This window comes from Mastigoproctus giganteus, chromosome 10 (genome assembly GCF_048544385.1).
Source record: "Mastigoproctus giganteus isolate SK-2022 chromosome 10, ASM4854438v1, whole genome shotgun sequence".
Lineage (NCBI taxonomy): Eukaryota > Metazoa > Arthropoda > Arachnida > Uropygi > Thelyphonidae > Mastigoproctus > Mastigoproctus giganteus.
Window position 1 is genome coordinate 188,367,497 of NC_143584.1, and position 24,299 is coordinate 188,391,795.

General features: G+C 37.8%; 1 protein-coding gene across 1 annotated transcript in view; it reads left to right on the plus strand.

The window, feature by feature from the left end:
• LOC150079657 (medium-chain acyl-CoA ligase ACSF2, mitochondrial-like) overlaps positions 1–24,299 on the plus strand; it is a 118,428-nt gene that overhangs the window by 63,144 nt on the left and 30,985 nt on the right. Inside the window, exon 11 of the mRNA XM_090383155.1 lies at positions 9,891–9,967. Coding sequence (XP_090239281.1) covers positions 9,891–9,967 — 77 coding nt within the window. The remainder of the gene's footprint in view (positions 1–9,890; positions 9,968–24,299) is intronic.

The window sequence follows — 24,299 nt, forward strand, 5'->3', positions numbered from 1 at the left end:
AAGCTAATTCACTTGATTAGAAAGGATATTAAGAATGTGACAGTTTATGTGAGTATTGATTTATCTTCTGTGAGTTCTTCCTCCAAATGTATTAGATGTTACACATTTACTCCATAATAAAAAAATTAGCCAATACTGGTAAAGTGAATGAAATTTTTAAGTATGATTTAAATTTGTGTCTATCCTCATTGTTCCTTATGTGAAGAATGCGGGCATGTTTTTAGTCTTGTCAAAAAGGAACAGAACAGAATTCAGAACATCCATGTAAAATAAAACATTGAGTCTATTTTGGTTTTGAAATGCAGAAATTGGGATTTCACTGTGAATGAATTTTTATTGCAGATTATTTCTTGAAAAGAGCAAAGAAGGCTGTTGCTACTTTTTAGCATTCCAAATTAAGACAGTAGGTGAAGAAATGCATCTCATATTTTGTATACTTTTGGCTGTTATGATAGATGTTTATACCGGATATTAAATATTTTTTATTTAATATAATTTAATTTCTGTAATTTTGTAAGTGTCATTAATCATTCATTTTGGCCTTTTTGTGTCTGGATTTTGGGATTTTACATACAGTAAAAATCCTTAAATCTGTAAAAACAAAAAGCTAATTTTGTCCGTACATCTGGGAATAATAATCCTTGGGGTGTCATTTATAAAATTGCTAAAAATAAAATGATCCTGGGTGACATTTTTAACTCCATTACCTCCACAACAGTATGGAAACTCTTACATTAACAGACTCCATAAATGCCATCTTGGACCAACTGCTGCCTAATGATGATCTCACTGTTGATACTTCGTACCATCTATCTATTCGAGATTTAAACCAAAAATACCTTCCTTTAGAAGAAACAAGTCCATTCACTGCAGAGGAACTTACTTCAATCCTGAATAAAATTCAGTCAAACAAATGTCTTGGCGATGTGATTGATAATATATTTACCAAACATTTTTATGACATAAGGCCCAAAGTTCTACTTAAATTATTCAATAACTGCTTAAATAATGGAACGTTTCCCAAACCATGGAAACACGCCATTCTTAAGATTTTACATAAACCTGGTAAGCCACTAGACAATGCCGGATCCTACCGCCCCATAGCCTTGCTCTCTCACCTGGAAAAAGTGTTAGAGAGAGAGAGAGACTAATCGCTAATAAAATTACCAACTGCAGGGAGCTACAAGTCCCATGTCCTCTCTTCAATACGGTTTTAGGCAAGGACTTGGATGCAAAGACGCCCTATTAGAACTTCACCACCTTATTGATAGCTCCACTTCCAAGTACATTATGGTGATCTTTATCGATTTTGAGGGCACTTTATGGTGGGAGAGCACCCTCAGTAGACTCCAGACTCCATTCCAATCACTGCTCTCCTCAGCTTTATAAACTTGTTAGAAACTACTTTGCTAATCGCACTGTCACCATCATCACTAAAAGCATGAAGATTTACAGATCTGTCTAGGATCAATTTTGGGTCCCTTGATTTGGAACCTAGTTCTTGATGATTGGCTGCTTAGGACAACTGAATTTCAAAATGTGCAAGAACTTGCATATGCAGATGACCTTATCATTTTGGTGAATGGAAACTCAAGATCTGATTTAGAACTCTATGCCATTAAAGTACTCTTTGCACTATTGTCTTGGTCCTCTAAGAACAAATTGAAATTATCCCCAACCAAATTGAAGATCATGATTTTTAAACACAAATTGGACTATGGCAGACCACCAGTTGTAAAACCTGACAAGAAATCACTTCCATTTGTCTGAAGCACCAAATTTTTAGGAGTCATCATCAATGACCACTTTTCCTTTACTGTACATATTCAACATCTGTCCGTCAAAGTTAGAGTTTTACTGCAATTCTGCTCCAAATTACCAGAGTTCAATCCCCAGACAAGACTGGGGATTGAACACTAAAATCCTACATCTATTTTATAATGCTGCCATAATCCCAATTACAACCTATGCTGCCAGCCTTTGGTTTAGACATACTGCACTTAAAACTGTACAAACTAAATTATCCACTATTCAACGTTGTTTTTAGCATTAGCATTAGCATTAGTAGAGGCATTTGATGCAAGAAAGCAAGCTTATGCAGCATCAGCCAAAAAAAAAAAAAAAAAAAAAAAAAAGTAACATAAATAAATAAAAATAACCACTTCCACTTCACCCCTCTGTTCGTTCGAAATACCTGTCCAGCTGAGCCTTAAACTTATTTAGGCTATCAACTTCCACGACAAGGGATGGAAGTCTGTTCCACCCACCAACCACCCGCTGGCTAAAGGCAAATTTCCGCACATCTATCCTACATCTGTCTTTCCTCAATTTGAATTTATGCCCTCTCAGGTGATTTTTCTGAGCTAGAGGAAGAATCCCATCAGCATTGAGCATGCTCAAACCATTCAAGGCTTTGTACACCTCTATCAGATCACCCCGCTGGTGCCTAGTTTCCAGACACTGTAATTTGCAAAACTTAAGCCTTTCTTCGTAAGAGAACCCCTTTGTCCCATTCACCAATCTAGTTGCCCTTCTCTGTACTCGTTCCAGCAGCTCTACATCCTTCCTGAAATGAGGCCTCCAGGCCTGTATACAGTACTCTAGGTGTGGCCTGACCATTGCCTTATACAAGGGAATAATCACCTTCTTATCCCTGCTAGAAAAATTCCTATATATCATTGACAATACACCATGAGCTACTCTTGCAGCTCGTCTGCACTGCTCAGAGAACTTCATATCTGCCTGCACCACCACCCCCAGGTCCCTTTCATTCTCTACCACTGTCAGTGTAGTACCACAGAGTTGATACGCTGCTCTGGGGTTGCTGTTTCCCATATGTAGTACTTTACATTTGTCAATGTTAAACTTCATTTGCCACCTCGAAGCCCATCTGCTCAACCTTTCCAAATCCTGTTGCAGCAGCATAGTGTCAGTAGTGTCCTTGACAACCCTGCCAACCTTCGTATCGTCTGCAAACTTGGACATTAAGCCTGATATACCATCATCAATATCATTTATAAATACAGAAAACAATAAAGGCCCCAATACTGAACCCTGAGGGACTCCACTAATAACATTAGTCCACGATGAGCAGTGTCCATTGATTACCACTCTCTGTCTTCTCCCCCTCAACCACCCCTTTATCCATAGCAGCAACTTGCCTCCAATGCCACACTGCTCCAATTTGTGCAGCAGTCTTCCATGTGCAACAGTATCAAAAGCCTTTCTAAGATCCAAGTATATAATATCAAAGTTATTCCCTGCATCCAGTTCTTTTGTGACTGCATCATAGTATCCAATCAAATTGGTCAGGCAAGACTTCCCCTTAACAAAACCATGCTGTGTCCTAGCTATAACTGAAGTCTTGTCTAGATGATCCTGCAGTGATTCTTTCACCAGTGCCTCCATTAATTTTCCGGGAACAGAAGTTAAACTCACAGGTCTATAATTACTTGTGTCAGCCTTTGATCCCCCTTTGTGAATTGGGGTCACATTTGCACATCTCCAGTCAATGGGTACCTCCCCTGAGTCCAAGGAAGCTCTCATAATTATGGCTAAGGGTTTGCTTACCTCCTTTGCTGCCTCCTTTAATATAACTGGATAGATCCCATCCACCCCAGGTGCCTTTCTTGTGTTTATCTTCAACAATTTCTCCTCCACTTTGCTCTCAGTTATTACAAGATTCTCTAGCTTACTGCTAGAATTGAATACACCTCTGGCATTCCCCTCGCTGAATAACTCCTCATGTGTGAATGTCGATGCAAAATATTCATTTAGTTTGTTAGCTACCCGAGCAGGGTCATCAACAGTTGACCCATCGATCTCAAGTGGACCAATCTGATTCATCCCCTTCCTTCAAGAGTTTACATAAGTAAAGAACTCTTTGCTGTTTTTCTTCGCATCCCTTGCCAAGGATCTCTCGTAATCTGCCTTCGCCTGCCTAACCTCCTTTGTAACTTGGTTACAGATCAACTTGTATCTATCATAGGCGTCCGTGTCACGTGTTAATTTGTATGTATCCCATGCATTTTTCTTCTCTGCCATATGCCTCATTAGTTCATCTGACAACCATTTAGGCCTAAACCTTGAACAATATTTCTTAGTTGGTATGTAAAGCCTAGTAGCTTCCACGATAAGTTCTTTGAATGCTTCCCATTTTGAATTTGCTGTTGGCAATATCATCAGTTGATCCCACTGTATAGAATTTAAATACTGTCTCAGTCCATTGTAGTCGCCTTTACGAAAGCAATACCCCTTCCCTTTACCCCTAATGGTAGTTATCTCTTTGAGTAACTCCCACTTCAGCACACTGTGATCACTGCCACCAAGTGGTTCATTTATCTGCAGATTCTTAATGCATGAAGAATCACTACTGATAATCAAATCAAGAGTATTACTCCCTCTAGTTGCCTCCCGAACATGCTGATGTAGAAAACAATCATCCAATAAATCCACAAAAGCCTTGCTACTGTGTGAGTGACCAGCCCCCAAATTCCAGTCAATATCTGGGAAATTAAAATCCCCCATTATAAGACTCTCTGATTTACTGGCCCACTCTATTTCTCCGAACAGTTTCTTATTATACTCATCAGAGTCATTAGGCCTATAGCACACTCCTACTCTCAATTTTGATCTCCCAATGCTTATGTCACACCAAACTGACTCGACACTGCACTGTCCAGCGATGTCGACTGGCTTCACTTCCTTGGATTTTATGTGTTTTTTAACTAATAGCATAACCCCTCCTCCCTTCCTATCCTGTCTATCCTTTCTGTAGACATTGTACTCCCCAAATTCCAGTTCTGCATTTCTTATATCTGTGTGACACCACGTCTCTGAAATCCCCACAATATCTGCCTTTGATGTTTTGAGCAATACCTCAAATTCATCAAATTTATTTACTAAACTCCTAGCATTGGTGTACACACAAGTATACATGCACCTGTTCTTTTTCTTAGCTACCCTAACACAACCCATGTGTTTACTTGTACCCCAATGATTCCCAGCAGTCTCTGAAATATCCTGCATCTTATTTTCCAGGCTGCGGCTCATTCCAATAGAAGCAGTGCAAGAATCACTTTCACCTCTGCCAGTGGCTACTGTTAATCTATTAGTCCTTGTATTCCCCCCAATCTAGCAGTTTTCCGACCCACCTAACATTGCCTCGATAGCATCAGCAAACATTCTTGCACCCTTTCTATTTAAGTGTATCCCATCCCTGTAGAAGCAGTCTCTCCTGTTAACAAGTACAGACCAGGCTGAAAAAAATTCTACCCCTTGAGCCCTGCACAATCTTTCCAGGGCCGAATTGATTGACAGGGCTCTCATCATATACTCCCTCCTATCGTGTCTGGGCAGAATTGCAGACACTTTCAATTTCAACCCTAATTCACGGCTTTTTTTCATCAGTGACCTGTACTTGTCAAGTAATTCCGCCGGTCTCCTACTCTTAATGTCATTAGTGCCAACGTGTACAACTATATCACCTTTTGTGCCCTTAAAAGATGATATCCGCTCTACAACGTCATCAACTTTTGCCCCTGGCAGACATACCCTGGTCCTATTCCACCTATCGTTTTCTCCTTAGCCTACTTCACATTTGCTGAACAGTATCAACTCCAGCTCTACAAACTCTTGAAGGCACTATACCACTTGACCTGCATGTTGTGTTTAGAGGGCTTTGCTTTTACATCCACAGAGGCATTTCTACGGAATTTCAGGGAATCATTGTTAACCCTCAGACTGATCCCAAAACTTAACGAACCCGATGCTGGAATTTGTTAGCGAACACCTGGCAGAATAGATGGAATTCTGCCAAAAAAAGGAGCTATTACCAAAAAATTTGTTCCCGACATAACTGCACTACTTTCATCATCCACCAGAAAATGATTTTCAACCTCACTATTTACCTCCTATATACTAACTGGACATGGTTCGCTTAACGCAAAACTCTACCAATTCAGACATTCTAATACAGTCTCATGTCGATGTGGGCTACCGGAAGACTCTCCCCACGTACTTTTTGAATGCTCCATTTACAAGGACCTAAGATTGGCTCTTAAGGCAACAGTTCCAAACTTGTCTCCTGGATGTGAGAAGATACTCATTTCTGTCAACAATTTCCAGGCTCTTTAAACCTTCTGCAATGCTGCTCTTAATCGCAGGAAGTCTTTCAATGTTAGTGCAAGTAATCAAACTGAAAACACTTCATAAATGAAAATACAACCTGTTGCCTCGTTTGTCGTCCTGATGATGTAATGTCCAAAATTTTGTTGGCTTCAAGAACACATGAAAGTTTTAACAGATGCTGCATTTTTCTGGTTCGTTCTTTATCAAAACTCTCCACAACTCAATCGTTCCTCTGCACAGTGATACAGTCATCAACCAGTGACTTCTGATTAACAGAATTATATCTAGAACGTGTTCCTGCTGATCTTATTTGAATAACATTACTACTTCTGTTTGACAGTACACCTTTTCTCTTTGTGGACTACTTTGGGCAGCACTGCATAAAGACATGGATAAAGATTTTATTTTTATTTTTATTTTATTTTTTTGTTTTATTTTATTTTATTTTATTATTTTTTTATCCTTTTTTTATTATTATTTTTTTTTTTCATTTTTATTTTATTTTTATTTTTTTTTACTTTATGCTATTCTTTTCTTTATTTCTTCCTCTTCTGCTGTCCTGTCTCCTAGGAATGATTGTTGTGTGTGTGTGCGCGCTCGCTGTTGCCAGCTTGCTGGCACGGGGTTCTTTTGAATGGCCCCAAAACTCTCTTTGGACATTCGGTATGTGACTGTTGAGGTTACCCGTGGTTCATGTGTAGTTGTGGCGTACCTCCTCGTGGTGTAGACAGACACTGGGCAGGCTTTCCAGGTGATCGCCTGCCTGGTGACAAAACGGCCAGAAACAACTAAACAACACACACACTGCACGAACATAATATTACACACATTTCTGGCCTGTTACAATGCTCTGTAACCATCACAGAGTACAAAGGTGGAGTTGAACTTTTATTCAGGTGCCGTCCTACATAAGATACTATACATGTCTAGCAGACAAAGGGAGGTGATTATCCCATTATACAAGGCAATAGTCATGCCACACCTAGAGTACTGTGTACAGGTCTGGAGGCCTCATTTTAAGAAGGATGTAGAGTTGCTAGAATGAGTACAAAGAAGGGCAACAAGATTGGTGAGGTGAACAAAGAGGTGCTCTTACCAAGAAAGGCTTAAGTTCTGCAAATTGCAGTGCGTGAAAAGTAGGCACCTGTGAGGTGATCTGATTGAGGTATATAAGGCCTTGAATGGGTTGAGCAAGCTGAATGCTGATGGGATTCTTCCTCTTGCTCAGAAATGTGCACTGCTATACACAGTATGGTCAGTTCTCCTAACAGAGGGAGCACTCAAAGTTAGCAGCTCTCCGCACCACTAACTTTGAGCACTGAGCTGTGGCTGAGCATTACTGGGTTGAGGGGTGCCTCCGTAGCCAGGTGGGAAGGAGCAGCAGTGCGTGCACACGTTTTTTGATTAGACCGGAGTTCGAGCCCATCACCACCAAATACAGAGGATGCGGAAAGGTCAGGGCATGGCCACCGCATATTCCCAGAGCAATATGGCCTTAGTTGCTAATGCTCCTAAAAACCAAAATAACATAACTGGGTTGAGCAGCATAACGTTGATCCCCAACACGACATTCAAACCATCGACTATCACATGATTACCGCCAACGCACATGGCTTGAAGCACTGCACATAGTCAACTGTAACAGTACTATGAATCGCAATGGGGGGGTGCACATGCACCCAATTATGGAGTCTACCATTTATTACGCATGCGTAATGCTGTGTTACCAGCACTGGAGGTGTAATTTATGATCATGCACAGTCTGCTTCTGTTATTATTTTACCCAGTGTGTGTATATATACTCAGTACACCATTCACCGAATAGCTGATGAAGGGACATTTCGCGCCCAATGCTTCTATTTTATTATTTATATGTATTTTAACACTTTTATGTATTTTATTTTATATCTGTTTTAGTATTTTAGTTATGTACATATCTATTTATTTTAATAAAGTTTAACTTAAACAAGTCTGTTGGTCATTACTAGAATTATATAGTGAAGGAAAACTTCTGCACATCTATCCCACAACCATCCTTCCTCAACTTAAATTTACGATCCCTCATGTGTGCAGTCTCAGCAAAAGGAAGAATGTCATTCACATTTAGCTCATTCAGTCCTTTCAAGGCCTTAAATACCTCAATTAAATCGCCCTGCATGTGCTTAGTCTTCAGTTGCTGCAATTTGCAGAACTGAAGCTTGTCTAGGTAAGTACACCCTTTTTTTCTCTTCACCAATCTGGTTGCCCTTCTCCGCACCAATTCCAGAAGATCTACATCATAGTATTCTTCCTAATGTGAGGCCTCCAGACCTGTATACAATACCCAGGATGTGGTCTAAGCATAGCCTTGTACAAAAGGATAATCACTTCCTTATCCCTGCTAGCAAAGTTTCTGTATATCATTCACAAAAACCCATGAGCTGCCCTGGCAGCATATCTGCAATGCTCACACTGCACAATTACCCCCCAGGTCTGTTTTTCATTTTCCATTACCCTGAGTGTAGTATCACACAGTTGATAAGTTGTCTGAGATTACTGCTACCTATATGCATATCTTGCATTTGTCAATGTTAAACTTCAACTCCCATTTCTCAGCCCATCGACCCAATTTCCTAGATCTCGTTGCAGTAGTTTACCCTGATTATTGTCATGAACCACACTGCCAACCTTTGTATCATCTGCAGACTTAGACATTAAGCCTGATATACCTTCATCAATATCATTAATAAATATTGAAAACAACAATGGGCCCAGCACTGAACCCTGGGGGACTCCACTGATAACGTTAGTCCACAAAGAGCTGTGCCCATTGATAATCATTCCCTGGCTTCTTCCACTTAACCATTCCTCTAACCATAGCAATAGCTTGTCCATAATGCCACATTGCTCCAGTTTATACAGCAGTCTTTTATGTGCAACAGTATGAAAAGCTATCCTGAAATCCAAGTGTATGATATTAAATTTATTTTTTGCATCTAGCTCCTTGGTTGCTGCATCATAGTATCTAATCAGGTTGGCTAGGCAAGACTGCCACTTAACAAATTCATGCTGTGACTGCAGTATATATATTGGCGCCTCCGTAGCCAGGTGGGTAGGAGCAGCAGTGCATAGCACACGCTTCTTGATTAGACCGGGGTTCGAGCCCGTGGCCAACAAATACGGAGGATGCAGAAAGGTCAGGGAATGACCACCGCATATCCCGGACCAATATCGCCTTAGTTGCTAATGCTCCTAAAAACCAAATAACAAACAAACAAACAAACTGGCATCCTCGTCGTTCGCTCTCGATTCATGGTACCTTTCATGAAACAACCAGTCTCACGTAACCTTCCGTGCACATGTGCGAAAATCGTATGACGAGGAGTACACCTGTGCAGGAAACGTTCCTGGTACAAGCGCAGAGCGGCGCGCCCATCACAGTCTGCAGCTCCATACGCGAGGTGCATATTGGCCAGTTCAACGTTTGAATACTCGTCCATCCTACTGCCTCTCGGGAACCGGTTCGCAAATGCTGACTTCCAGCGGGATCGCTGTTCACGCGACCTCCCGTTCAACGTCCTCTACCACATGACAAAGGCATTTCGGACCCTGCAATGCTATGTGATTCCGATTCGTCTTTGTGCCCCCTACACCTCCTGCAAGTTTGTCGCACTGGTAGTGAATCACCCTGTATATATAGTTAAAGCAAGTAATCAAAATACCATAATTTATAAAAGTATTGATATACATTTGATACCCTATAATGTATTTTTTTCATTTAGTTTCAATGAGTGGTGCTCCTTGTCCTGAAGAACTACTAAGAGAAGTTCAAGAAGCATTACAATTACAGAGAGTTACTGTAAGCTTTAAATAAGTGTTAAAGATTATTTTAATGAAATGTTTTGGATATTTAAAGAATAGAAGGTAGTTTTAATTACATAAATATAATTCTTGAATGAAGTTGCCATCATGTAGGTAACTCTTAATTACCATAATAAAAGAAACTTTTAACTTGTTTATTATACACTTAAGTGGAAAGAGTTGCAAATGTTTCAAACTAAATTATAGTTATTGTATTGTTTCTTTAAAAATATTGTATTGCTTATACCAAACTAATGTGTGTAGAGAGGAATTTACTAGAATATAGTGTTGCTCTCCTCCTCTCCTTGATCTACAAAAAAAAAATGAAATATAACATTGCTTGTATAATGACTCAAAGGGATGACTTTTGTGTCAGAAATTGTTACTAGGCTTTTGAGCGAGATTTCTCAGTTTGGTTCTGTGTTGGTTGTGTTTATCTGTCAAAAGAGTTAATGCTTGTTTTATACATGCTAAGAACATTTTTTTATTTATTTATTTATTTTTGGCACATATAAGCCTATCTTGAGTTCTCTGGATTTGTGATGGATATGCCACTGAACAAAGTAGAAACCATCTCCCAATTGTTGGAAATATTTGTATTTACATGTTTATTTACAAATAAAAACAATTATTTGTAAATAAACTTTACAAATATTAAGATGTTAGCCACGGACATTGCTGAAGATAAAGAGAATTCACTAAATGCTTCCTAATGCAAGTCAACAAATTCATTCCATTTAAATTACTAGTAGCTGTCCTTGATGCTAAGATCATCCTTTTTGACCACCATGCATTTCATATCATATTCTTATTATTCTGTGAGAATAAGATGCAAGAATAATACCTCTGGTCTGCCATGAATTCCAGTTTAGATGTTAGTTTGAAATTATTGTAATTCTCCTGTTCACGCTGATATTCCTTGCCAGAGATTTCATTTGGAATCTCCTATTTTTGATCTACCCTAGCTTAAAATCTCTTTACCCCATTCTGTCAAATTCATCTGTTGCTAATATCATTCTTCGAACTTTACAAATTACTTGAGGTGCACTGAAGTAGAAATTGAATGGGAGGGGGTTTTTTTTGGCTGATGCTGCATAAGCTTGCTTTCTTGCATCGTATACCTCTACTAATGCTAATACTAAGTTTGGCTTCAGCCTCAGTATTCGGCAAAAATCTGCTATTTGGCTTTGGCTTCAGCCTCGGCCATTGGTAGGCCGAATACCTACATCTTTTTCTTAATGAAATAAAAAAATCTGCTAACAGATTGTTTAATATATAATAAAAGTAGGACCCCCCAGATGTGTGGCTTCAAAATTTGCATGCTTCACAGTTTCATCAGCTGTTTCTGCAGTTTATGAAGTAAAATAAACAATCTGAAATAAATTATCCATCTAATTTCTGTTGGGAATTTTCCCGCAGTGCCACCTGTTGGTGAGTAATAGCACTACATGAAGAAGAGCAATATTGAATCGCGAATTTTCATACTAAAAACAAAGACTGCAAAACAACAAAGCAAAAGTAATTTGTGTGTTTAAAAATAATTGGTGGCTTATAACAATAATTTAACTGTGTAAACTAGTGATTCCCAAACTGTGCGGCGCAGTATATTTTAAATTTTCGAGGGAAACACAGCAATAGTCAACATCTGTCGGACACCACGCGAATGGCTCAAGGTAGTTCACAGTTTCAACATTACTTATTAAGTTGTTTGGCCCTAACTGCTTAGTAAACAGACTGTTTGGTATTTATTTTGGCCTGGAGCACCATGAAAAAAATACTGAGACACTAAGGGCGTCGCAAACTGAGAAAGTTCGGGAGCCCCTGGTATAAGCCATTGTGATATGAGCCTTCATTCCAGAGATAAAAATTGATCTATTATTACAAAACTTTACTATTATGAAGTGAGAAATGAAACTATATTTTAACTTTTTACTATAATAAAAATATGTCAAATATAAATATTATGCTTAATCCACTAAATAATATTTCAGTTAACATTTCTGTACTATCGTCCACATCACTCACTTGCATTTATTGTTAATATGTGAATAGTCCCTTTGAACAAGGTACCTAATGCATTCTAGATGTAACTAGAAGCAAAAATCATATGTGCTTCATAAATACACTTTAAAAGCTATATTTAGTTTTTATTTGTTTAATTCTATTTAAGCCATGAGTCTTTCAAGAAAAAGTCCTATTTGGAAATTCTTCATATCTTGTGAAGCGGTGTGTCAACTATGCCACCTCAGAGTTTCACGAGGAGGAAAAACAGCAAAATCATTTACAATGCGGTGCAGCCCAAAATCCCGACAACCAGATTCCCGATGACTAAAATCCCGACAGCCTAAAATCCCAACAACCAAAATCCTGACATACCGATTGTATTTAAAAAAACAAAGTTAGAGTCCATATTTCAGAAACTGTTTGTGATAAAAAATGTTTTTCAAGTAATCAAAATGGCCACTAAAAAGATTACAGTATATTATCATATTAATATTTTATGTCATATTAATGAATAAATAGTACACATTTTATATATACAGTAATACCCCGACTTACGCTACCCCGACTTACGCGAACTCGGAGTTACGCGGTTCCTGATTTTTTCGTTTGGCAACGCTGCCGCCCACTATCTTCAAGGTCGTTTTTCATATGTTATCGATATACGGTGCGACGGTGGAGAATGAGAGCGAAAGATGAACAAAATTCAACTTTGCTGCTTTTATGTTTTTTATATCAGTGAAGGGGAAACACACTTTCACCATAATAACGTAAAAACCAACACAATTCCAGCTATCGGTATAATCGCAAATGCAATTAGATCGAGTTTACTACCAGTTTATAACAGATTCCACTAGCAGAAACGCAACTGGATTTTTATTGTTTTATGGTAGTAACCCCTAGAAATGTGAGGTGTTAATAGTGTATCTCTGCCTTTATGGTGTTGTTTATTCAGTTGCTACATGCGTGCAGCTTTGTTTATGCGTATCAAGCGTGCCTCCTCGTTTTGTAATTGTGCTTTATTCCCGAAAAATAAAAAGGAAGCGTCCTGGTGAAGACACTGCAGATTCAGAGAGAAAAAGAAAAGCAATTATCGATAAACAGAGGCGGACTGGGTCAAAAATTCTTACCCGGGAAAATTTATAGTGGCCTCATACTATGGTTTATGGCCAAAATCACACTGGCCCACCGGGGTTTCCCCGGTAAGGCTTATTGCCAGTCCGCCTCTGTCGACAGAGAAAAAAATATGAAATTGTGAAACGCTTTGAGCGAAATGAAAGACCATGTGATATTGCACGTACTACAGGCCTAAATGAAGCAACGGCGAAAAGCACATGACAATTGCAAACTTGACAGGTTGAAAATTGAAAAGGGCTCAATTGTAAAGGGCTTAAAAATTTTAGAAAACATAGACTCCAACGAAGAACGCGTTATAGCTACAAAGCAAGGAATAAAAAAATTATTAGCTTGCTACGAAGAAATTCTGCGTGAAAAAAAGAACGCGCTGTGTCGTCAGACGAATTTGTTAGATTTTATGAAGCCATCGACATCGACATCGAAATAACTTTTTAACGTAAGTCATTTGTTTTTTTAATACATATTTTGTATTAATATGTATAAAGAACTCCAATTTTATTAATATTTTTCTTCTAAACTAGTGTTTTTGTTAGTCCTTGGTCCCAATTAAGCAAAATTTATATGTATTTATATGCAAAGTTGTACCCCGACTTACGCGAATTCGACTTACGCGATTTTCGTCGGACCCACCTATCGCGTAACTTCGGGGTATTACTGTATATATATTTAATCTATTATGAAAAGTTGGGATAGATGTAAAAGTTACGTTAGATCAGATTAATGCCATCAATAGTAGATTGAACATTACATCAGTCTGTAATCTACTTACTATAGTAAGGGTATAATATGTACTATATAGGTACTGAAAGTGTATTAAAACATAGGCATAACAGTATATAGCAGGCCAAAAGAACTTATAAAGACTAAGATAGCCTGTGTTGGTCTACATTGCCGTACCCTAGAAATAAACATATAATTAACAATAATATAAATAAATATATAATATAGAATACAATAATGATTATGTAGTTAATTATTGATATACAGATACATTGAATGGAACTTTAAGGGCTAACCCCATTCAATATATCCTATCAATAATTAGCAAAGCTATCTGTTTCTGATTGTTTAACTAGGTCCAATTAATGAACATAAAGGCAATTTATGCTAAACTCTAAATTTAAAAGCAAACAGGCAAGATAACAGCTAGCCTAATAGATAGCTTTGAAATGAGTATACAGAATATAATACAGAAAATGGAAGGCCAACCATAATTTTCATTTCAGTTGTGGTGATATTAATTTAATTTATATTTGTGCAAAAGAAAGCTAGTGCTGATATAAGGAGTAAGAATAAGTATAGTAATAGTACCTCAATTTCCCTTGAATTGCTCTAATAGATCTTGAGGTATAAAAATTTAGGGTTAGATAGCAAAAAGTGAAAAGTAAAGAAAATAGCTTTATATAATGGTACTTGGGATATACCGGGAGCATAACTGCCCGACCCTTTAGTAAGGGATCCTGGTATGACTACAAAGGGGTTAAAGGATGGTATTTAATGGACTAAAATAGATTTACAATAATGATGAAATACAGAATAACAATAAGGGAATAAAGGAATGGCTAATTCCAAATACCAAAATGTTGAATATTTAAATAAATATTTAAATAAAATTGAAATTAGTAATAATTATAATTAATATAATTCATCCTAACTGATATAGTAATAAATTAGACAATCATTAGCATTAGTAGAGGCATTTGATGCAAGAAAGCAAGCTTATGCAGCATCAGCCAAAAAAAAAAAACCCACTTCCACTTCACCCCTCTGTTCGTTCAAAATACCTGTCCAGCTGAGCCTTAAACTTATTTAGGCTATCAACCTCCACCACAAGGGATGGCAGTCTGTTCCACCAACCAACCACCCGCTGGCTAAAGGCAAATTTCCGCACGTCTATCCTACATCTGTCTTTCCTCAATTTGAATTTATGCCCTCTCAGGTGATTTTTCTGAGCTAGAGGAAGAATCCCATCAGCATTGAGCATGCTTAAACCATTCAAGGCTTTATACACCTCTATCAGATCACCTCGCTGGTGCCTAGTCTCCAGACACTGTAATTTGCAAAACTTAAGCCTTTCTTCGTAAGAGCACCCCTTTGTTCCATTCACTAATCTTGTTGCCCTTCTCTGTACTCGTTCAGCAGCTCTACATCCTTCTTGAAATGAGGCCTCCAGACCTGTATACAGTACTCTAGGTGTGGCCTGACCATTGCCTTATACAATGGAATAATCACCTCCTTATCCCTGCTGGAAAAATTCCTGTATATGATTGACAATACTCCATGAGCTACTCTTGCAGCCCGTCTGCACTGCTCAGAGAACTTCATATCTGCCTGCACAATCACCCCCAAGTCCCTTTCATTCTCTACCACTGTCAGTGTAGTACCACAGAGTTGATACGTTGCTCTGGGGTTGCTTTTTCCCATGTGTAGTACTTTACATTTGTCAATGTTAAACTTAATTTGCCACCTCTCAGCCCATCTGCTCAACCTTTCCAGATCCTGTTGCAGCAGCATAGTGTCAGTAGTGTCCTTGACAACCCTGCCAACCTTTGTATCATCTGCAAACTTGGACATTAAGCTTGATATACCATCATCAATATCATTTATAAATACAGAAAACAATAATGGACCCAACACTGAGCCCTGAGGGACTCCACTAATAACATTAGTCCACGATGAGCAGTGTCCATTGATTACCACTCTCTGTCTTCTCCCCCTCAACCACCCCTTTATCCATAGCAGCAATTTGCCTCCAATGTCACACTGCTCCAATTTGTGTAGCAGTCTTCCATGTGCAACAGTATCAAAAGCCTTTCTAAGATCCAAGTATATAATATCAAAGTTATTCCCTGCATCCAGTTCTTTTGTGACTGCATCATAGTATCCAATCAAGTTGGTCAGGCAAGACTTCCCCTTAACAAAACCATGCTGTGTCTGAGCTATAACTGAAGTCTTGTCTAAATGATCCTGCAGTGCTTCTTTAACCAGTGCCTCCATTAATTTTCCTGGAACAGAAGTTAAGCTCACAGGTCTATAATTACTTGTGTCAGCCTTTGATCCTCCTTTGTGAATTGGGGTCACATTTGCACATTTCCAGTCTATGGGTACCTCCCCTGAGTCCAAGGAAGCTCTCATAATTATGGCTAAGGGTTTGCTTACTTCCTTTGCTGCCTCCTTTAATATAACTGGATAGATCCCATCCACCCCGGGTGCCTTTCTTGTGTTTATCTTCAACAGTTTTTACAATCTTTACAACAATCTTTACAGAACTATTAAATTAAGCAATTACTACCAAATAGCAGACGATCTTTGCAGAACAGTTAATTAAGAATAACCAATTTTAACAATAAATAAATAGGAAAATGCAGCTTACCACCTTCAACTGTACTAAGTAAAAGAATGAAATTTTCTTTTGGCCTATGTTTTAATACACTTTTAGTACATATTATACTCTTACTATAGTAAGTATATATATATATATATACACACACAGGGTGATTCACTACCAGTGCGACAAACTTGCAGGAAGTGTAGGGGCACAAAGACGAATCGGAATCATATAGCATTGCAGGGTCCGAAATGCCTTCGTCATGCGATAGAGGACGTTGAACGGGAGGACGCGTGAACAGCAATCCCACTGGAAGTCAGCATTTGCGAACCGTTTCTGTTGAAGAAACCAAGTAGCAAAAGTCCTCCGGAGTGGATAATCCACAGGCTCCAATGATTGGACACGTTGCAGATGGTATGAACTCATTTGGTTTGTTGACAGTATCCTCCATACAATGGATTGGGAAATACCCAATCGTTGGCCTATTGCTCGAGTACTCGTACTCGGATTGCCTTCTGCAAGACGTAGGACATTTTCCTCATTGTCTGGCGTCCTCATCGTTCACTCTCGATTCATAGTACCTCTCGTGAAACAACCAGTCTCACATAACCTTCTGTGCACACGTGCAAAAATCGTATGACAAGGAGCACGCCTGCGTGGGAAACGTTCCTGGCACAAGCGCAGAGCGGCGCGCCCGTTAAAGTCCGCAGCTCCATAAGCGATGTGCATGTCGGCTAGTTCAACGTTTGAATACTCGTCCATCCTACTGCCTCGGGAACCAGTTCGCAAATGCTGACTTCCAGCTTCCAGCAGGATTGCTGTTCACGTGTCCTCCCATTCAACATCCTCTACCGCATGACGAAAGCATTTCGGACCCTGCAATGCTATGTGATTCCGATTTGTCTTTGTGCCCCCTACACCTCCTGCAAGTTTGTCGCACTGATAGTGAATCACCCTATATATATGTAATTTAAAAAAAAATGCCTATATATATATATATATATACATAAATTAGTAGTCATGAAGGGCAATGTGCTAACGTTACGGTACTAGTAACGCTAATTATGGAGAACAAAGGGCGAACGGAACAGAAATCGCTATCACAGTGAACAAAGAAGGGAGCTAAGATAAAGGAGAAGTAATAAGAATTAATAAGAATAACCTAGTGCTGTTCGTCCTGTGACCTCAGTGCCTTTTTCAAGGGCCAGCCGCCGAAATCAAAGGAGGAATCGACAATAAGTGGGTATAGCCTCTGTTTCTGACATGAAATACACGCCGTGCGTGGTACACGTGAAAAGTAGGTAAAGTTTGTTTAAGGTAGGTAAAGTCAGTTAAAATAATTTTTTTAAATTTAATTTTAACTTTAATCATTGAAGTTAAAATTTAAATTAAATTTAAAAAATTATTTTAACTGACTTTACCTACCTTAAACAAACATTACCTACTTTTCACGTGTACAAACGTGCAGTGAGTATTTCGTGTCAGAAACACAGGCTATACCCACTTATTACCATTTTCTCCTTTGATTTCGGTGGCTGGCCCTCGAAAAAGGTGCTGAGGTCACAGGACGAACATCACTAAGTTATTCTTATTAATTCTTATTATTACTTACTACTTTTCCTATCTTAGCCCCCTTCTTTGTTCACTGTGATAGCAATTTCTGTTCCGTTCACCCTTTGTTCTCCATAGTTAGCGTTACTAGTACCGTAACATTAGCACATTGCCCTTCACGACTATGTAACAATTATGGTCGTTGGGTTCTTTCTGCATATGGCAGTGTCCCAGGTCCATAATCCATTATTATTATTTTTATTATTAATAATATCTGAAACTGTTGCTTCCTTTAAAACATATATATATATATATATATATATATATATATATATATATGCATAAAATAAAATTCTATTTATAAAGATACATTGCATGCAATACCCCCAAGGTAATCCATCACAGATCTATTTTCATGATTGTTCACAGCCCTCGTTATTCCCATTTCTTTCTCTCTCTCTCTCTCTCTCTCTCTCTCTCTCTCTCTCGACTGTTGCTTTCTTGCGTTTTTGACAGAATTCACTACGAAGTATGCATTCAGCCTGGTTATCGACCTGTGCTATTCTTTCTGAAATTCCTTGATGATCCTATATATGCCAATATGTGCTCATCCAACTATACACTCCCATCTTCTATGCCAAGCCTCAACGCTGTTTTAGGTGCATGGAATTCCCAGTTGAATGGAATCATATATGGACCATAATGTTGGTGGAAATAATTGTGGAGTGCGAATTACCATACCATTACGCACATACCGTCTACTTCTTCCATATATATAATTGTCTTCAAACCATTCTATCACATCACTAGCTTCCCTTGGTAAATGTGGCTTCAGAACATTAAATGCTTGTGGTATCTCACCAGAAGGAGTAAATATGCCAAGACACACAAATGTCGAAGCAGCAAACTAAATTCTTTATCGGTGCCGTACTGAGATGTCAGTCCACTTGCTTGAATTTTTCTCCAAACACATTGTCCCAGGTGGAAAAAACAGACCTTATTAGACACATTAGGGAACTCACCTTTGGAGGCATTTATTGCAGCTAATTCCAGGTCAGTTTATTTGGCCTGTGGTCTCAATTCAGTTTCATTTTTTTTCGGCAAAGTCAATCATGTCTTGAAACAAACATTTATAATTTTGTTCATTCATATTCGTCATCAACACATAAACTAAGGGAAGAATTTGATAGTTTTCATTACTGACGGATGCATGTATTGTATATGCAGTAATTGATAAAAAATTGTGCACACTTTTTTATCAATTTTAAATATATAATATTTATAACTGTTTTACATATATAATATTGTAAAAATCAAAGCTGTTGGCCTATCACCCACCGATGATAGGCCAACAGCTTTGAAACGGTGCCGCCTGGGTGGTGGTATCCATGGAGAATAATGATGTTCTGTTCACACCCTTCACTTGTGTGTTCAGAAAGCTGTTATAGCACAGCATAACAGTAGTCTTCTATACTAGAGAAGCGTTACTTATTCAAAGTAGTGCAATACCTGGTATCTCGTTGTGAAGGCAGCCACAATATGAGATACAATTAAAACGATGCCTTTCACACTACATACATAGTTTAAATTTATGGATAAACTATGGTGTATCTACACTGATATTATATAGTTAATTACTAAAAACCCATATATAATTATGCCTTGTGCATTTCATCTTTAAATACGGTTTTAAATGTACCATCCATAATCCAATATTGAGCACATGATAGGCATTGAATATTTACTTTTGTTGTAAATAAAAGAATTCTTTCCTCTCCCACTGCAGAATCTTTAACAAGAAATCCCATTTTCTTATTATTATAATAATAAGAAGAAAATGGAATATTTTTTCTGGGGGATATATTTTTCAGGGATATTTTTTCCTGTTACCTCTTTCAAGGCGCCTCCGTAGCCGGAAGAATTAATTAAGGAAGGAGCAGCAGTGCTTAGCACACGTTTCTTGATTAGACCGGGGTTCGAGCCCGTCACCACCAAATACGGAGGATGCGGAAAGGTCAGGGAATGACCACCGCATATTCCGGAGCAATATGGCCTTAGTTGCTAATGCTCCTAAAAACCAAATAACAAACAAACAAACAACTACCTCTTTCAAAATATCCTGCTGGTGCTTATGGTCATGCCTAATGTACTTGTCAAAGAAATTTGTGAAACTACAGCTAATAACAAATACCAGTATAATTACAGTTTTAGTTATGCTAATAATATTTATGACAAATATTACACAGCTGCCAAAATAAATTACTCTAAATTTTCATATTCCGAAAGTATTCTTATTTCAAGTTTTTTATCTTTAGCATTTCAATGCTGTACCTATAATTATTGCTCAAACGCCCTATACAAATACCAAAATTCTAATTGAAAAATTACCAATTAAATGCAATATAATAAAGTAAAATTAATTAAGTTGTTTTTATTTGCTGATCATATTTTAAAACTTTGTTTCTGTAACAGAAAACATGACCTTCAAATTGAGATAGGTATTTGTCGTCAAAATTTTTGTTATTTTTTATATTTTTTCTACAAAATTAATGTAAGGTAAATTTTTACTTACTAAAAAACGAATATATAGAATTATGTTCGTATATTTTTACAATATGGTAGATACTGTCAGGATTCTGGGCTGTCGGGATTTTCGAATGTCAGGATTCTGGGCTGTCGGGATTTTGGGCTAGACCCTTTACGACATCTATGACAAATCATCTTCAATCCCAACATAATAAAGAGTATGAAGAACAGAAGAAAGAATTAAAGAAAAATTAGGTATCTAAAACACAATGTGTTTTCACTAATCAAACTTCAAAACAACAGACTTTACAAGAATGCTTTAAGAAGACAATTCCTTATAGTTCTGAGTCTATGGAGGCTAAAAATTTAAACAGAAAGCTTGTTGAAATGGTTGTTATAGATTGTCAACCATTTTCAATAGTTAGAGATGAAGGATTCTTGAGATTTGCCCAAGCTATGAATCTTAGATACAAAGTTCCTTCTAGAAAACATGTTACAGAAAAATTTTTTCCTAATGTACATTCTGCTGTGTTCAAAAAGGTTAATGATCTTATAAAATGTGCCACTTCTGTATCTTGTACAACAGCAGACATTTGGACCTGCACAAACAACCAGAAGTCTTTCTTAAGTTTGACAGCACAATGGATTAATGATGAATTCAACTATGCTTCCGTTTTACTTGCTTGCCGAGAGATTTCTGGGTTTCATACAGCTAGCAATATAGTGAAGCTGACTGAGGAAATATTTATGGAATGGAAAATTAGTAAAGAAAGTATCATGCAATTATCACTGACAATGGAACAAACGTGGTGAAGGCTATAAGTGATTTATAAATCATAAACATATGATGTTCTGTTCACACCCTTCACTTGTGTGTTCAGAAAGCTGTTATAGCACAGCATAATATAACAGAATTGCTGGTTATGAGCAGAAAGATAGTAGGTCACTTTATGATTATGATTATGAAAGATGGTAGGTCACTTTCATCATTCTTCTTCAGCTAAAGACAAGCTACATGATATACAAGAGACTTTGGAACTGCCTTTTCACTTATACAAGATGTTCAAACAAGGTGGAATAGCATCTATTACATGTTAAAAAGGCTGATTGAACAAAGGAAAGCCATAATACTGTACTTTACAGATAACAATACCAACATAGCAGGACTTACTAACAATCAGTGGTTGCTTGCAGAGAAAGTAGTTCATTTGCTGGAACCAGCTGAAGAAATAACAAAATTGATGTGTCTTGATAGTGCAAGTATTTCTTACATGATACCTGCTGTAAAAATCCTCTTATCATTCTACTCCCAGGGGAAGATGCTGAAATTGGTGTGTATGCATTGAACGCTGAGATGAATATGGAAATTTAGAGACGATTTTGTTATCTTGAAAGTCAATTACATTGCTTCATTGCCACATTTCTAGATCATGGGTTTAAGGACAAATTTTTCTCAAGTGATGATGTGAAGCAGCAAGTGCAAGCAAAAATATTAGAAAAAAATATATATAAGTGAGGGCACCGATTTTAAATCTGCTTCTGAAAATATTCAGAAAGCATCACCTTCAAGCAGTGTGCAAGGCTTCAGTTTGTGGGACTGCTTCAATGAAATTGCATCATCACCATCAACCAAATCTTCTGGTCCAGGAGTTGAAGAGGAGATAAGGGTGGGTTTACATTAATCAGGCACTATTAGAGAGGAAGGAAAGCCCAACAACTTGGTGGCAATGCCACCATCAGCAGTACCCTATACTAGCAGAAATTGCAAAAAAATATCTTGCCCTTCCACCAACCTCAGTTGAAAGTGAGCATCTGTTTAGTATTGCAAATGTGCAGTACACTGACGGTAGGAGCAGTCTAGCAGCTGATAATGCTGGAAGTTGTTGTTCCTGCACTATAATGTCAAACTTTTAAATTTTGACTACTGATATTTTTTAATGACAAAAATTTTAATAATAATTAAATATTTTTTGATGGAATTTCAGATTTATCTATCTATCCCAGAAGTTAATTCTATGCCAGTAATGTTCAGCGTTGCTTCTCGGCTGAATATTGATTTTAACACTTGGCCATTTGGTATTAGTCCAAAATATATCTCTACAAATTACTCTGAACTTTTTTACTTCCTTTCTTTGAAACTTTCTCCAATCTGAAAAGTCAGATCGGAGAGATCACAGAGGAAAAGTAGTTTTCGTCTGTGATTTTAACATTCACAATTCCAGGTGCTTTCAATTTTCTAGTTACACAGACCCGACTAGTGAAGATGCAGATGATTTTACAATTGTTATTTACCTTACATAGCTTGTTCACCTATGAGAATACCAGACAATCCTAGCCACCACATCACTCATGATCTTTTACTCATCAGCAACCCCTCAAAGTATACAGTTAATGTTAATGGTCTTATAGGTACCTCAGATCACAATTTGGTGATGGTCTCTTCTCCAATGGAGCTCTCTCTCTCTCTCTCTCTCTCTCTCTCTTGTGATTAATTTCAGCCTTGTGTGATTTGGCATACTTTATATGGGAGGAATACTTTATCTTCACAAAGTTTAAAATAGAGATGACACAAGCATGCACTCTCCTTGTAAGTGACCACCCAATTGGTGTATGGAAGAGAAAGTTCCAATTTCACACATAACAATAGTTATTTGTACCTTTAGCCCCTAATACTGGGCTGTGTTTATTCTACACAGCAAAGTAATAAAGGTTGCAGGGTTTCAAATTCTTTGAACACAGGCATGAAATAATTCGAAAATTGCTTGCTTTTGCAGTCAAACTTGGGGACACTTGGGTCCCTCCAGTAACAGAAACCTACTATTGACCATTGAGAACTTAGGTTCACATCTCTAATTGACGGTAGGAGCAGTCTAGCAGCTGATAATGCTGGAAGTTGTTGTTCCTGCACTATAATGTCAAACTTTTAAATTTTGACTACTGATATTTTTTAATGACAAAAATTTTAATAATAATTAAATATTTTTTGATGGAATTTCAGATTTATCTATCTATCCCAGAAGTTAATTCTATGCCAGTAATGTTCAGCGTTGCTTCTCGGCTGAATATTGATTTTAACACTTGGCCATTTGGTATTAGTCCAAAATATATCTCTACAAATTACTCTGAACTTTTTTACTTCCTTTCTTTGAAACTTTCTCCAATCTGAAAAGTCAGATCGGAAAGATCACAGAGGAAAAGTAATTTTCGTCTGTGATTTTAACGTTCACAATTCCAGGTGCTTTCAATTTTCTAGTTACACAGACCCGACTAGTGAAGATGCAGATGATTTTACAATTGTTATTTACCTTACATAGCTTGTTCACCTATGAGAATACCAGACAATCCTAGCCACCACATCACTCATGATCTTTTACTCATCATCAACCCCTCAAAGTATACAGTTAATGTTAATGGTCTTATAGGTACCTCAGATCACAATTTGGTGATGGTCTCTTCTCCAATGGAGCTCTCTCTCTCTCTCTCTCTCTCTCTCTCTCTCTCTCTCTCTCTTGTGATTAATTTCAGCCTTGTGTGATTTGGCATACTTTATATGGGAGGAATACTTTATCTTCACAAAGTTTAAAATAGAGATGACACAAGCATGCACTCTCCTTGTAAGTGACCACCCAATTGGTGTATGGAAGAGAAAGTTCCAATTTCACACATAACAATAGTTATTTGTACCTTTAGCCCCTAATACTGGGCTGTGTTTATTCTACACAGCAAAGTAATAAAGGTTGCAGGGTTTCAAATTCTTTGAACACAGGCATGAAATAATTCGAAAATT